At 42.4% G+C, this 16905-nt stretch overlaps 1 protein-coding gene across 1 annotated transcript in view; it reads left to right on the top strand.

Annotated features, from left to right (window-relative positions):
- The window catches only part of CPE (carboxypeptidase E), a 72656-nt gene that overhangs the window by 39724 nt on the left and 16027 nt on the right, over nt 1-16905 (top strand). Inside the window, exons 2-3 of the mRNA XM_053658742.1 lie at nt 9237-9433; nt 13558-13725. Of these exons, the coding sequence (XP_053514717.1) occupies nt 9237-9433; nt 13558-13725 (365 nt within the window). The remainder of the gene's footprint in view (nt 1-9236; nt 9434-13557; nt 13726-16905) is intronic.

The raw sequence follows: 16905 nt of genomic DNA, 5'->3' as shown, positions 1-16905 counted from the left end.
AGTAGCAGTAACAAGTTATATATAATAGTGGGAAAATATTCCTTTCACAATTACATTCCCAGGAACAGATTTGATAAGAAAGGGGCAACTCCTATGTGAAGAAAGTGTACATCTTCATTGAGAGGTGCTGAGTCAATGGAAGTTGAATTCATATGTTTCATTAAGAATGTTTTTGACAAGCTATCTCAAATATCCAAATGCAGAATCCTAAATAGCAGTGTTTTGGTTTGTACATGTTATTTACTGGGGGTGTGTATGAAATGAAAGGTCATTGGTTAGTATTTAGTAACTTTTAATTTTTTCACTGAAGCCAGGTACTTTAAATTCAGCAACATATCTTTATATTCTTTTTATTTATAAATGCTTGTAAAATGTTTGTTTAAATTAACATTAAAGAATCCCTAAGGGAAGGGACTGGTGAAATACTAATACAAACTAGCAAATATATTATAAGATCAGAAATTTCTAGTCTTTTGGGGGGCAGGATGTATCTGTTTAATTATCTACTTGACCTTGTATGAGATTTTTGTCCATCATTTTACTGCCTTCTCCTCTTCATTGGGGAAAAAATCCTCTAAAGGGCTTAGTCTCAAAGAAAATAAATAAAATAGTAGCAGAAGAAGAGTGAGATGGAGTGGGAGATAAAATTAGAGCAGTAGCAGTCAGTAAAAATCTTGAAGTACTTTAATGCAAAAACTATAAACAAAATATGATCGTACATGTCCTATAAGAATGCATGATTACTCATAATTTATTCACAACTACATTAAAAATGTAGAACTGTGCATAACTATTTAATGTATATTTAAATATTAAAAATTAAATTTAAGAATTGAGAGGAGCAATATACTTTCCTGTAATCTGAATAGTTCTGGAGCTTTGTTCCAGACTTACTGAACAGTAAGTCCTATGATATTCTGCCATCTTCCCGCATCTAACATTGGATTCGGTGCACATTAGCAGCTGTTTTTTGGGTCATGCAGTTTAACACTTACAGTGAGTCTTAGACCCGAGGCCACAGAGTGGCTTCCAAAGTTATGCTGGGCGTGCCTTTTGGTGGGTGGGCACTCAAGTTGGTTAGAGTGAGCCAACAATAAGGAAGAACAGCACTCGGGTTTCTAAAGAGTTCTTTTATCATTTAAAAGTCAGCGTCTGCTACTCTCCTTTTCTGCCCACTCTTGGTTTTGGAAGGTCTAAATAGCCTTTCTACTTTCAGAGAGCAGTCTGCAGGCCAGCAGCCTGGTCCCGGATGGGAATTTATAGATGCTTCAGGCTCTCAGGCCACATTCCTGACCTGCTGAATTGCAACCTGCATTATAACAGGATCTTCAGGTGGTTCAAAGGCACATCCAAGTTTGAGGAGACTGTTGTGTGGGACACTAGGCTGGTATTTTTTATACTCCTGGAAGGATTGATTAATCCACTTACGTTCCAAAGCTCTTTGAAAGATCCCAGGGGCACCTCATAATCCTGTTGGAAGCTTCTGTATGTCCTGAATAGGGAAGATTGTTCAGCCGTGGTAACAGTGTGAGTCTGGGCAATATAAAATCCATTGATTAGTTGCCTACTCGTTGTTGGGCATGGTGCAAAATATCTATCTGTATCTTTTTTCATTCACTCCTCTCACCAACTCAACAAAAGAAATTTTAGTAATCCAATTTACAGAAAAGAATATCATTGTGTGTTTTTTAAAAGTTAATCTTTATTGTGTTTTTCCCCATTACCATTTAGTCCCCTAGTACCCCCTCCCCCCAGCAGTCACCACACTGTTGTCTATATCCACGAGTCCTTTTCCCTTTTGGCGCAATCCCTCTGCAATAGGAATTCAAAGAATACTTGTAGAATAAAAGATTGAATGTCATTGTGGGGGAAAAACATACTAAGATTAGGATAAAGGGTTACTCGCTCAACACTAGATACTGTGTTAGAGCTGAAATTCCAATCCAAGTCTGTCTCATCCAAATCCATGCTCCCCCACCCCCTACCTTTTTAAAAAAACAGCCCTGTGTGGCCAGCAAGCTGCTGTGTTTTATTTGCAGTGAGGAAGGACATAGAATAGTCTCCTCTTCATCTGGGGTCAGAAAACAAGCCCGTGTAAGAGATGTTTGTCGATATTTATGGCGGCTGTGATTTCCCTCTTTATAAATGTCTAGTGTAAGATTCCTTAAGTTTGCTAAATCTTTGCGTAATTTTGTGGATTCTTTTTGCAAATATGAAGGAAAAGAATTCATAGTGTTGTTTAAATCAAATTTTCCAAAAGTCCTTGACTCATAAATTGTTAAGAACCTTCACCCTGCAGTCTGTGTTTCAGTGGCCTTCAGCCTTTGGAATTCCATCTGTCTGCTGGTGTCATTGAACATCTTTTCATAACTAGACTTTCCCTGCATTTACCTCCAAATTTACTCCATCTCAGTCCTGGAAGGGCATCCGAATCACTTCTAAATCCTTAAGAGCTACAGATGCTCAGGCCCCTTCTCAGACCTTTGGACTCACAATCTCTGGGAGTGGAGCTCAGAAATCTGTGTGAATGAGAAGCATAGGAACTCTGACAGAGAGTTCTCAGTCAGCACAAGGGGGGTTTTCTTTAAAAACTTTGAGCAGAGCAGGATACCTCCTGCATGCCCTCCTGTGGAATAATCTGGAGGGAGACCTGGAGTAGACCCAGTCCTCCCACAGGGAACCATCACCAGCTTGGCATGGCCTCCCTTGTGCTGAGGCACGTGGGAAGGCCCACACGCATCCTTTGGCCCTCTACTGTCCTTTAAAAAGATTCTATTGCATTGCTTAATGCTTCTGATACTGGTGTGTGTTTAGTGCTGCAAGTCTTTAGTTATGATGTTGAAAAGAAATAACATCCTGAAGATGTTTTGACAAATCAGTTTGACATCTGAGTTACCTTCTTCCTGAGAGAAGTAAAAGGACAGTTCCAGGGAGTTCCTGGAAAGAGATTGTTCAACGAAGCCTTTACATTGCTGATTTTGTTCTGGGTAGTTAATGTTGCTACCATTTTATCTGCTGAACAGCAAATTGAAGTTTTTCTTTTTCATTCACTTGTGTCTGCTAAAATGCTTGACATTTTCCACCCCCACAGGTTCTGACGACATCGCTATGACTCATCCTCTCATCAATTCGTTTTGAAAATGGGATGAGTTGTTCATTCTTGGACATAAGGCGAGCTGACAGGTGGCAATGGACTTGTGTTTTTCCATTACTTTTTTGTAATTGTGACTTGGTTAACTACCATGATCTACATTTTCTCTGTTTTAGAGAACTGTCAGAATTTTCAGCTAACACAGAGAGCTATGGTTTGTTTTTACTCTTTTGCCTTTCCTTTGTTTCTTTCCCTCCCTCCCTTCTTTATTTTCCTTCCTCTCATAGGTAGAAGAGGAATCTATTTTTATAACCATACTTACCCTCTTCCATGGTTCCTTGGGCCACTGGAGATTTGCATTTCTTTTAGGAATATGCTCAGTATTTTAGGCTGCTAAGATGTGCTAAAACATGAGCCAGTTAATGATCTTATTGACGCGTTCTAGAAACTTGCAGGGTTCGTTCTGCAAGAATGATTTATAGGCTATGTTAGCTGATCCAACAGGTGGAAACAGTAGCACTAATAATATCTGACGCCCAGGTTTACCATCGAGGTAGGCGGATCATTGATTCAAAGGCCCATTTGTTCCAGTCATGTTACCAACTTGCTTGCGTAGTTGTTTGTGAACCAACTCAGTTCAGTGATTGTGCTGCTTTTCTAGCTATTTCTCAAAGCCATTGCTTGTGTGCACTTTTTACCACAATACCTTTAAATATTGGGTTTTATTTTTCGATACTGTAGTTAATTCAACAGTGTGTTTAGTATATTGCATGTACTAGGAACATGTATTTTGAACTTTTCACCACCTCTAAGAATTATGTAATCAGTGAGTTAAGCATATAATTTCAAATGAGTAGACTTATGTTTTGGTAATAATTTGATGTTAGAGAAAGAACAGATTCATCTGAATGTGAGTTCATCTCTATTTACAGAATGAAAGCATGGAAGCATTCTGTTACTATAAACAAGTTCTTCCTTTTTTGTTCACAACATGAGAATGTCCAGCATAGGGAATATAGGTAATAATATTATAATAAGTTCGTAAGGTGACTTATCATGGTGATCTCTTTGTACAGCATGAAAATGTCGAATTACTATGTTGTACACCTGAAACTAATATATAATGTTGTATGTCAAGTATAATTAAAAATGTTTTTTCTTGAAATACCATTAACCTAATTATTTTTTTGTAAATAGCGATGCTGTACTTATGTAGAATTCCACAATTTACAACACACTTTCACATTTATCTCATTTTTCATTAGATATTTCCCCTCTGCTGTTTTCTTCCCTTATAGAGGTCATTGAATAATTAACTCTAAGATTTGAAAGGAAACTTAAAACTTTTCTGGTCAGGGTTCAACCAATCAACTGTTTCTAAGAGGAGAAAATGTTAGAGAGACAGACAGGCTGATCATTGGATCAAGTCAAGCAGTGAAAGAAAATTTTAATTTTTATGGGAAAGGCAGACAGTGTTTTTTCCCCCTTATTCTGACTTTTTGTTTCAGGCTCAGCCTATTGGGCCTGTGGACATCTGCTTTAGGGGTTCTTTGGACACTTTAAGGCTGTTAATTCCTACCATCTGGGGGCTTTGTTAGTGCCAGTCAGCTTCGAACCTGAGCTATGTGCCACGCCTAAGGAGTGTGAGTTTCTGGGGTGTGATTTCTTTAAGGGTTTTTTTTTTGTTGTTGTTGTCATTTCACTAATTTAGTTATTTCAAAACACAATATACAGTAGGGTGAATTAAGAGGTATAAGTATGGAACTTAAAATCATTTGCCTGCTCTGGTTTGGAATTTATTGCATTATTTCTGATTTCATAAAACTTTGGAGCCTATTTTTAAAAACTTGTAAGTTATTCTTCTCTTGTTCTGATGAGAACACAGATCCAGTCAGGCACATTGATTGTTCTGTGATACAGAAGGAAAAGATGGGAACTTGGCCCAACCAGGCTGGATTAGGTTTGTGAGGAGATTGTCTATTAGCAATGGTGTGATTGATGATTGTGTGTCCCGTGAAGTGACTGGGAACTGGATGGTCACACAAAATTGTGGGAAAATTGACATGACAGGGAAACTGTACTCCTGAGCTGACGCAAGGCACCCTGTGCAAATACGATGATTTTCTGTTGCAGGATCAGGAACTCAGTGTCACTACCATGTAAAACAGAAAATGAATTAGGTAGTAAGTGAGGAGAGTAAGATGAAAGGAAAAACAAGCATCCTCAAGTGTACCGACAATAGTTCTCAATGCCGTTCCTTCCTGTTGCTAGGAGAGGGATGAGCGTGGTACCTGTGCATCACCCACTGCACCCACAAGGAATGACGTACCTGCCAGACCTGGGATTTGCTCTCGGTAAACACTGTAAACAGGCATACACGCGTCATCCATTTAACAACCGGTTGTAAACTCTGTGTTGCCCCAGCAAATGAAGTGAGGATGAAAAGCTGTCATTCCTTTGCTAAAGAAATTGAAGTTAAATTGATGCTGGGAGGCTTATTCAAAGTCCAAAGTCTTTTCACCTCTCTTTCTGGGTTAAGGATTCTGAAGGCAGTCTCTTTGAAACCCTTGTTTAGAATTTACAACAAAAATACCCCAGGAAGTTGCTTGCCTAGGGAGGTTTTGTGGTTCTTTCGTGACCATGGAGATTAATCTTCCTGGCGAATCAGCTGTTCACAAAACTGCCGCCTTCATGCCCAAAGATTTCCCAGTCCTGCCTGAGAATTTCGGGTACAGCAACAAACACTGAGCCCTCTAAATGCTCTGCACGAGTACCGGGCTCCCTGACACTGGCCCAAGTCCCCTGCAGCTATTCATTTATGCCCGTCCCTGTTCCAGAAGGGTGCCCAGGCACCCCGGCTGCACCTGCATCTCAAGGGCACGCTGTGCTGTCAGCCATGCTGCTGGGAGGATGGGGCTAAGGGCAAGGCCATTCATGCACTCGTTCGCTCATGAATTTGCTTTATGGCTACTTACTGGGGCCTTACTGTGCTTGTTTCCTACTCTGCGGGGGGGGGGGCGAGGGGGATACACCAGTGAGCGAAAATAGATGCTGCCTCTGTACTAACAGACCATGCAGTCTTGGGGTGGGGGGATTAAACTAGTGACCAGGCTGCTTCGTGTATATTTTCAAATGAGATATGAAAAATAACAAAGGGACTGGCCTTAGACTAAACATACTCTGAGAAAACCGTATTTACCCACGATCAGAAGGATGTGAGGCCCCAATCTGTGTGTGAGAAGAGCGCATCAGAAGCAACAGCCCTGTGGCCAGAGCAAGTGTGGCTGAAGGACCAGGGGGTGGGGGTGGGGGGTTGCTGATGGTGCCTCAGGAGTCGGGGAGGTAGACCAGCCCAGACCACGTGGGAGTTAAAAATTCTGTAGAGAATTTTTGGGCTTGATGGTAAATACAAATGGGAGGTTAACTGACATATATTTAGGTGTTAGAGGGACCTGAAGGGGGTTGTGTTTGAAAAAAATAACTGACTCTGGCTTTGGGAGGGCAAAGGGCCAGAGAGGCGGTAGGAATACTCCAGTTTAGAAGCTGGAAGATAGTTGCGTATGATCCAACATTCCTTGGTCGCTGCCTTTCTCCTGGACACTGTTTTGGGCACATCTGTGTCCTTCAGACCCGACATTCCTCGAGTTTAGGAATGCTGCTTGTGATGTCTGACCCTGGAATTTGCATATATTCTTCCAGCAAAAGCTGCAGTTAATCTGTGGCTCTTCTCCAGTTTACAAGACACGTCTGTAGGCTTAAAAGAAGACAGCCCTTCTGTATTCTGGTGATAGCATTATCTAGCGATCTAATTTATTCCTGAAGACAGAGGAAGATAAAAATACTCTTGCCTTTTCTGTTGCTAACTCATGTGCAACCCCCCCCCCCCCCCACCACTAGAAATCTGCATCTGAACACCGGAGTTGCAAACACAAAGGTGTGAAGTGGGTTAGAGTCGTGCTGCCTGGGAGAGCTGGTGCTGCCCCAGGGCCTTCAAATTCAAATGCAGAAGGCACCCTGACAGCCACACAAACACAGGGGGCTTCTCACCCTGCATTTGCCATTTCTGCTTTAAATGGCTAAAGGGGTGTTTTTTTGTCTTTAAACTCAGAGAAGTAATAGAGAATTTCATTGTACTCTTACTGGTCGTGGGCCAAGTTCTTCTGAGAGACCAAAGCTTCAGGGCTGGGCTGGGTCGAGGGAGCGGGACCAGAATGCCTGCTGCAGTGCAGTGTTCTCAGAGAACTGCAAAGCAGGCTCTGATATTCCTCTGGCTACTGGGGCTCTATTTCACAACAGACTGCTCCAGTTTCTCCTGGGCTGCAATCAAGCGAGTGCGTCCAGCCAGGGGAGGGTGTAAGGCACCTGCGTGTAACAGAAGGGAAGGAGATTCTTATGCGTTTTGAAATCAGAAGCAAAGAAAACATCTCTTCCCGCACATCTCCTGGGAAAGTCTCTTGGACGTCGTTTCATTAGAGAGTTTCTTTGAAAGTAAAAAATGAGGGGCATATAAATAGCACTGACCTGCTCCCATCTGATCCTTGGAAGAAGATCAGCTTAAGCTCAGGCCGAGAGGTCACACAGGACGTGGTTTTCTGTGGCCAGCAGTCACTTAAGCCACACTCAGGAATCTGTTGCAAAGAATATTTAGATGACATAATTCCAGGAGAAACATGAGGCCAACTGTTTTTTAAACCAGAGTGAGCAGTCCCAGTGGTTTTGTAAATGGGGGAATCTTTACCACTGGTGACATCGGACCTGTGGGATGGATGAAGCCAGTAGGAGCAGAACAACAGGATTGGCTAAGTCACTTCGCTGTTTCATTCCTCCTCCTGAAATGCAGTGGAGAGCAGCAGGCATGGGTGACCGTGATTTATGTTGGAATTCTGAGCCCTTCAACAAAACATCCTCTCTGGGCTGCATTCGTACAGTAATGGTAATACACATATCTGTCTTCCCTCTTTTAGTGGGCTACTGTAAAGAGAAAACTAGGTTGTGTGTGCTAAGGCACCTCACAGTGAGAAGGTAATGTCACATAATAATAATAATAATAATAATAATAATAATATTAAAATAAGTGTAGCAAACACACAGCATTTGTTATTTGCCAGGCACTGTTCTAAGCATGTACACTTATTATTTCACTTAGTTCTTACAGTCACCACATGAGGTAGAATTCGTCATCTGATTTGTAGACAGGTGAACAGAGCCACAGGCTGAAGTAACTTGTTCAAGGCTGGCGGTGCTAGGACTTTAATCCACAGAGTCTGGCTCCAGAAGTTTAATCACTATGGTTAAAAAAACACAAAAACCCAAACAACTGAAAAAGCACAGACCTTTAACTAGATAATGAGGTAAGTGCCTGAATCCTGGCTCTCTGGCTGTGTAACTGTGCTCAGGCCTCTTACGCAGTTGGAACTGCAGTTTGCTCATCTTAAAATAGATGGATAATAAAGCCTACTTTTAGATGTCCGGGGAGGACTGGACAAGGTCACATGCAAAGTTCAGTGTTTAACCAATAGGAGGCACACAATGTATTGTTTGTTATTGGGGAGACCGTGGTATATTTGTCTACTCGGGCTGCCATAAAATATGCCATAGACTGGGCACTTAAACAACAGAAATTAATTTTCTCACAGTTCTGGAAGCTCCATGTCTAAGATTAAGGTTCCGACAGGGTTGTTTTCTGATGAGACCTCTCCTCCCTGGGTCCTCACAGGGCCTTTTCTCTGTGCACCTTAGAGAGAGGAGGGAGATCTGTGTGTGTCTTCCCTTTCTTCTAAGGACACTGGTCCTGTTGGATTGGCGCCCTCACCCTTATGACCTCATTTAACCTTAGCTCTCTCCTTGAAGGTGCTGTCTCCAAATACGGTCACATCGGGGACATAGGGCTTCCACATAGAAATCTGGGAGACACGATTTAGTCCATAAGAAGTGGGTAACTAGGGGGAGAGAAATAGAAGAACAGAAAGGGAGTTTAGAGTATTTTGATATTCAAGGTAGATTTCTGAGGCATCAGTTCTGGAGGGAAAAGAAATTGTCAGCTATGTGTAATAAACTAGTAGACATACAGTGTTTTTTGCATTGTATGTCATTTGCCTTGTACGGGTGTTACAGAAAACATCTCTACACTGTTTTTATCTTGTAGGTGAGCCTGAATTTAAATACATTGGGAACATGCATGGTAACGAGGCTGTTGGACGGGAGCTGCTCATTTTCCTGGCCCAGTACCTGTGCAATGAATACCAGAAAGGGAACGAGACGATAGTCAAGCTGATCCACAACACTCGGATCCACATCATGCCTTCGCTGAACCCCGATGGCTTTGAGAAGGCAGCATCTCAGGTACGTGCGAGCCAGTGCAGAGCAGGGCCTGCATTCCTTTTGTGAGTCTGCACACACAGGCTGATGTACAGGTGATGCGCTCACATCAGACTTGCAGTCGGTGCAGGAGGAGAGTGTGTGTCACAGGTGTTGCTGGTAAGAACAAAATTCCGAAGGGAAAGGGTGATGGGTGAGAGTTTCTTCAGCAGAGATTGCAAGTGAGAAATGTTAATAAATCAGTATTTAATCAACATTTTGGGGTGTTGTTAAGTAAATCATATTACCCATGTTCGTGACTTGGTCAATATCCTAAAAATCTACAAATATGTAAAATATATACTGATCTATATTAGAGAATAATACCATTGTTGTATTTCAGTGATTTTCAACTTTTTTCATCTCATGGCACACATGTAAACTAATTACTGAAATTCTGGGGCACACCAAAAAATGTTTTTGGCTGAAATGACAAAAAAAAAAAAAAAGGGTATAATTTTGATTCATTCACACCTGGCATCTGTTGTTGTGTTGGCTGTTGTCTGTCATTTTTTAATTTAATGGTCTAAGGGAAAAGAGGTCACTACCCTGATAAATAGGTATCGCATGTTTTAAAAATTCTTGTGGCTCAGGTTGAAAATTGCTGCATTATCTGAATGAATTGATGTCATAGCGCCCTCTACTGAAGCCCAGGAATAAAGATTTTTGTTGGTCAGAACAGTGGTTCACCCATGCTTAATCCTTGTCTATGGGTGATGAGTAAAGTAGAAAAATAAAACAAAGCAAAAAAACCTCTCCTACCTCTACACTAAAATTGATTTAACACATTTTAACTGTACGAGAAGCTTGAAAGTAATGATGTTTTAAGAGAAGATACACGGTATTTCTTCCCTTTTTGTTTGAACAGGGAGATTACATTTGTGTTTTCTACAGTTTCAAATGATTTTTTATATATGATAACATAGTAAAGTATATATCTGCTTTGTATATATAAAGTTGAGAAGTCACTTGTACCTTAAACGTAATAGATCCAGTGACCTGATAGTTTGACATTGTAAGAATTTCTGTAATGAAGTGTAACATTGATATATAGTTTCTGAAGTTATGAGAGAAGAATTCTAGGACACAGATAATTAAATCATGTAATGTTTTAAGGTGATATTCAGAACTTTAAGAATTGACAAAATAGGGGACTTCTGCCAAGATGGAGGCGTAGGTGGAAGCACTGCGCCTTCTAGCACAACTGGGTTTAAAAACAATAAAGTTTTAGCAACAAAAATGCAGCCAAACCACAGAAAATTGAACTACACGGAAGTCTGACAACAACGAACCCTTCAGCCAAACCGGTAAGAGGGGCAGAGCCAGCAGCAGAGTGGGGTCAGGCAAGAAAGATCCACCAGACCAACCAGGGCACGCAACCCAGGTGCGTCAGCAGATGTGGGCGAATCCCAGGTGTGGAGAAGCAGGCAGACCCACTGAGGGCGCAAGGCGTTGGACCCACTGAGGGCGCAAGGCGTTGGACCCACTGAGGGCTGATCGCGGTCACACATTAGCACACAGATAAACCGATGAAGGAGCTAGCAGTGAGAGGGACCACGCAGGCCCCAGCAGCAGAAAGCAGCAGAGGGGGCTGCTATTGTCCCTCTCTGACCCCGCCCCCACATACAGAGTCACAAACCAGCGACCTGGGTGGCCCTGCCCTGCTGAACAACTAAGGCTCCGCTCCTCATAAAACAGGCACGAACAGATCAAAACGTGGCTCAAGAACAACTCAGAGCCTCAGAGCCGATAAATCTAAGCAGTGAAGAAATAGCCAAACTTTCAGATGCACAGTTCAAAACACTGGTGATCAGGACGCTCACAGACTGGTTGATTATAGTCACAAATTAGAGGAACATATGAAGGCTAAACTAGTTGAAATGAATGGAAATACACAGGAAACCAATAGTAATGGAAAGGAAACTGGGACTCAAATCAAAGGAGTGGACCAGAAGGAAGAAAAAAATGACCAAACAGAAAAGGATGAAGAAACAAGAATTCAAAAAAAATGAGGACAGGCTTAGGAACCTTCAGGACATCTTTAAACGTTCTAACATCTGAATTATAGGGGTACCAGAAGGGGAAGAGGAACAGCCACCAGTGGAAAACTTATTTGAACAAATAATAAAGGAGAACTTCCTCAGTCTGGCAAAGGAAATAGACTTCCAGGAAATCCAGGAAGCTCAGAGAGTCCCAAAGAAGTTGGACCCAAGAAGGAACACACCAAGGCACATCATCATTACATTAGCCAAGATTAAAATGGAGAGAATCCTAGAAGCAGCAAGAGATAAGGGGACTGTCACCTACAAAGGAGTTCCCATCAGACTGTCAACGGATTTCTCAAAAGAGACCTTACAGGCAAGAAGGGTCTGGAAAGAGGTATTCCAAGTCATGAAATCCAAAGACCTACAACCAAGATTGCTCTACCCAGCAAAGCTTTCATTTAGAATGGAAGGACAGATAAAGTGCTTCTCAGATAAGATCAAGTTCAAGGAGTTCATCATCACCAAGCCCTTATATATGAAATGTTAAAGGGACTTACCTAAGAAAAAGAAGATAAAAAAGATGAACAGTGAAAGGACAGCAAACTCACAGTTATTAAGAACCACACCTAAAGCAAAAGCAAACTAAGAGGACAGCTAGATCAGGAGCAGAACCATAGAAATGAAGATCACATGGAGGGTTAGTAACAGGGGAGTGGGAGAAAGAGAAGGGGGGAAAGGTACAGAAAATAAGTAGCATAGACAGTAGATAGAAAATAGATAGGGGGGAGGGTAAGAATAGTAGGGGAAATACAGAATCTAAAGAACTTGAGATACGTGGTCATGAACTAAAGGGGGGGAATGGTGGGGAAGGGGGTGTGCAGGGTGGAGGGGAATGAAGGGGGGAATAGAACAACCGTAATGGCATAATCAATAAAATATATTTAAAGAAAAAAAATAAAACAACTATGGGATATTTATACAATGGAATACTACTCAGCCATAAAAAAGAAGAAACCCTTTGCGACAATGTGGAAAACATTATGTTTAAATGAAATAAGCCAGTCAGAGAAAGACAAATACCACATGATTTCACTCATATGTGGAATTTAACAAACTGAACTACCACAGAGAACAGGGACAGACTCATAGATGGGGAGAAGGATGATGGCTGAGCGGGGAGAGGTGCGGCAATGGAGGGATTGAGCAAAAAGGAGAAAAGACTCATGGACACGGACAACAGTGTGGTGATTGCTGGGGGAGAGGGTATAAGGGGATTAAATGGTAATGAAAATAATACAATAAAGATTAAATTTAAAAAAGAATGGACAAAATATTATCATTGCTATTTTCTTTCTTATACACATTTATTCCTCATAGTCTAGGGTATCTGAGCTTCTATGCCCTCAGAAATTTGGACATTATATAATAGATTTGATATAACTTCATAGTGAAATAAAAAAGTTTACATTATGGAATATAACTTAATATCTCTGAAGTTTAGTGAATTTTCAGGGTATACTTAGTGAAATGAAGGGTTAAAGGTTGAAGAGAAATTTCTCACTATAAAGCTCTGGACTTTTGTTCTGGAGCTCATATTCTTTTTTCATGAAGACTAAAACTAGAGTTTTAGAGTTCATTTTTTTCCATGAAAACTACAAGAGGGAGGTATATTATTAATATATAATTAGTGTTAAATTCATTTAAGCTTCTGATTGTATGTAGTAATTTATTCTTTTGAATATTTAAAAACAGACTGCTGTGGTTTACAGAGGCCCTGAATATTTATTTCAACCTTAGTATAGAATGGCATGGTTTGAAACGTGTTATCTATTACCAGCTAATATATATTGACTTTTTTGCAACTTGATGATAAATATATTTTAAATGCTATTACTGTTAACATTTAAAATATTACTTATTGAAAGTATTTTCAAAATAGCCGTAACAGTTATTTGAAACCTGATTCCTTCATTTTTATATCAGTAAAATAGGGGAAATGCTGTGATAGGATAATACTGTTGAAGTAATCAATAAATTCTTGTAAAAATTATTAATGGAAACCTTAAATACATAGTAACAATAATACTAAATAACTGGTGATTTTTCTCCTTGATTTTTTTCTAGCCTGGTGAGCTCAAGGACTGGTTTGTGGGTCGAAGCAATGCCCAGGGAATAGACCTGAACCGGAACTTTCCCGACCTGGACAGGATAGTGTATGTTAATGAGAAAGAAGGCGGCCCTAATAATCATCTGCTGAAAAATCTGAAGAAGATTGTGGATCAGAACACAAAGGTAGAGGTCATGTACAGACTCTTGGGTTCTGTCCTTTACCTAAGGAAATATGTTCCAATGTCTTCGTCACGATGACGGATGTAGGAGTCATGTCCAGCGCTGCGTCCTGGTGGCGTGGCTCACTGTGGCCGGGAAGTCAAGGCTGGAGAGGCTGGAGCCTTGATGCCAGTCCTGCCCCCAGAGTCCAGCAGGGTGGTTGGGGGCGGGAGCAGGAGAGTGGAACCCAGTTGTGGGTGTCTTAGAAAGTCACCCGGCCCTTTCAGAGGTGCTTATCAGGGCGCCTGATTGTCTCCTCCTACAGCATTTTACACTGTTGATCTTTTCCAGAATCTTCTCCTGTCTTGCTTTGGACAACTCCTCTCTGTCTTACCTCTTCTACTGCCTTTCGAATCACTGTTTGGTTTCTTTCCCTGCGTCTGCCACCTTGACTTCAGTGCTGGCTTTCGGGGTCCCACCCGCTGCCCCTCTGTCTTCCCTTAGGTGTCCATCCTTCCCTGGACCTCCCAGGCCTCCCAGGCCCACGCCTGTGACCGCAGCTCTGACCTGGAGCTCTGTTGCTCCGTTTCACTTGCTATGGTGTCTTTGTCTGGTGGCACCCAGAGCCTCAAGCTCAGCCTGACCCAAACCTCATCTTTTTCCCAAGAAAACTCTGTTCTCTCATTGAACTGTCACCATCAAAGACTGATGTTTTTCATGGCCATCACTGCTTGTCAGCAATTAGTCACCAGATCTCAGTGATTTCACCCTTTGACACCTGTCTGGTCTTCCCCTGCTTGGCAGACTCTCCACGGCTCTAGGGCGGGCCCCCTCCGCTGCCCTGATGACCACAGTGGCCCCATATTCTTGTTTTGGGCTCAGCCTCTCTCAACTCCAGTTTCCTTGGTTTATTCCAGAGTGACCACCTTCACACACAGATCATTGCTCTGTGGCTTGAAAAACCTTGTTCATTCTCCACTGCCCAGAGGTAAAGTAGAAACTCAATGTGGCAGACTTGGGTGACGGACTAGCATAGAGACCCTGCAGGCAGCCACCATGGTTCAGTCCTGGCTCCATGCTTCTGTGTGAGTTTTTGGACACTTACTTCAGCACTATGTGCTTCTACTTCTTTCTCTGAAATACGGGGATGATAATAGTATTTCCCTCATAGGGTGGTTATAAAGATCAAACTATTATTACCATTTCAGCATAATTTCCCAGTGCTCTCTGTCATGTAGTTCAGGCTTAGCTGGACACAGTGACATCCACTACACATCTGATGCTCCTACAAACCAAATCGTCTGCATATTGTTTTCTGTTCCTTGGGGGAGAGGGAGAGCCCCTCATGTACGAAAGGTGAGAAGGAGTCCCTTGGGCAGTTCTCAGTTCCTCCTCGATGATTCCAGGCAATGCCACTGTGGCTCAGCATCTATTCTCAGTGTCTTTCCTACGTGAGAACTTGGAAAGTACCGTTTCTCCATTGTATCATCCTTCCAGGGCCGTCCAAGTTTCCCTTGACCTCTGGCAGCTGCCACGGCCCCGCTTGTTAACTCGGCTCTCACACCCCATGTACTTTAGTCCAACAGCTCCTCTCTGAGCAAGCAGTTTTCTAAGGATTTTCTGTCTCTTTATGTGTTCCAATGGTCTATAATGCTCTTCTTTCTCTTCCACGTCCCCTCCTCTGTGAATCCAGCTTCTGCCATTCAGACAGAGCCTTCCTTTCTGTTCTTTGCATGTCCATGCTTTCAGGATGCGGCTAATTGTTAGAGAGCTTTATTCTGTATGTCATGTTATAGCTATTTGTTGATATAGCAGTTTTTCCCTTCGATTCTAGATTTCAATCCTTTGATTGCAGGAATTAGAATTCATATTTGCGTCTGACACATAGTAAGCTGAGGGCCTGTTATGAATGCACATAATCCAGCCTGGCAAGCAAATCACAACTGAAAGATGTAGCCACTGAAAAATCGACAGCTGGAGTTGCAGACAAGCATTCGCCATGTGTTTGGGATAGTGGGGAGAGGATCCAGGAAATAGGCAGTTCCAGATTGTTGGTCTGAAGTTCTTAAAACTCTCTTGTTTGTATTTAGGATTTATTCCAGAAACCTGGGCTGAGCTTACAAGTCGGGGCCCTGGTCTGAGAAGAGGGTTGGGGGTGCCGAGGGTTCTGGCAGCACCTGTTAAGACAGTGACCGAAACACTCCCGCTTCTGAGCCACAGAGATACGCATTCGCAGGTTCTCAGCCCCCTAACCATGCAGAGCAGCTGGACAGGTAGAGGGCTGAGGGCCAGCCGGGGCAGCCAGAGGTGACAAGAGGGCAGTCCTGGGGGGTGAGCTATGAGGGCAAGACTGAAACACTGTAGTGGAAGCCCCGTGCTGGTGTTGGCCCACACACTGTCTGTGTGGCTTGGGTGAACCTGTCTGTGCCATCTTTGTTAAGTCCAAACAACGAGGAAAATAATTCCCGTCCCCTCTGAGAATTGTGAAGTAAACTCACGTGGATAGGACATTTGCATAAGTGCCACTATCATTCAGCCTGCACTGCCTTCCTCTTCTCCAGCTGAACCTGTGTCAAGCTTGCAGAATCTCTCTATTAGATGTTTCCATATTTCTGGCTGCAGCAATACTTATTTAAAAGATGCACGTTTGTTGTGCTTTTAAAATGTTAAAGCTTTCGTTTTAAAAACCTCAATGCCAGTACTTCTTGGTAAACATAAATTGAAGAGGAATATGTAAAAATTAAAGTTTAGTCTCTTGTCTGGAACAGAGGCATGGTTTGTTCACATTACGCGGCATTTCCAGATGACACTGCCCATTCTGGTTCCTCTTCTTCCTTTTCCATCTTTGTTATTAAGACTGACATAGTGGTTAGACCCAGCCTGGTACTAGGCGTGGCAGGCATTTCATTAATGTTCTTACGCTTCCTCCCTTTCCCAGTTCCCCTTCTCAGGGGAAGTGATGTGCATGTAGTATTTATATCCCTCATGGTGGTCCTTGAATGGCAAGGTTTATGTGTGTTTGGTGTGCTGGACTCAGGGGCCAACGATGCAGATGCTGTGGATTCCCACTGAGGAGGCCTGCAATGCGTATGCTGCGGGGCAGGTGAAGGAAAGGAACCTGTGCCTTTACCAAGTTCTCCAGATGCCCCACCCCCGAACCTCGGAATAAAAGCGCTTGCTCTCCTGGAGTTCTTTTCCTGCTAA

This window comes from Artibeus jamaicensis, unplaced genomic scaffold (genome assembly GCF_021234435.1).
Source record: "Artibeus jamaicensis isolate MK-2021 breed Jamaican fruit bat unplaced genomic scaffold, CSHL_Jam_final scaffold_537, whole genome shotgun sequence".
Classification (NCBI taxonomy): domain Eukaryota; kingdom Metazoa; phylum Chordata; class Mammalia; order Chiroptera; family Phyllostomidae; genus Artibeus; species Artibeus jamaicensis.
Note: the sequence above shows the minus strand (reverse complement) of the source record. Positions and strands in the feature narration are given on the sequence as shown.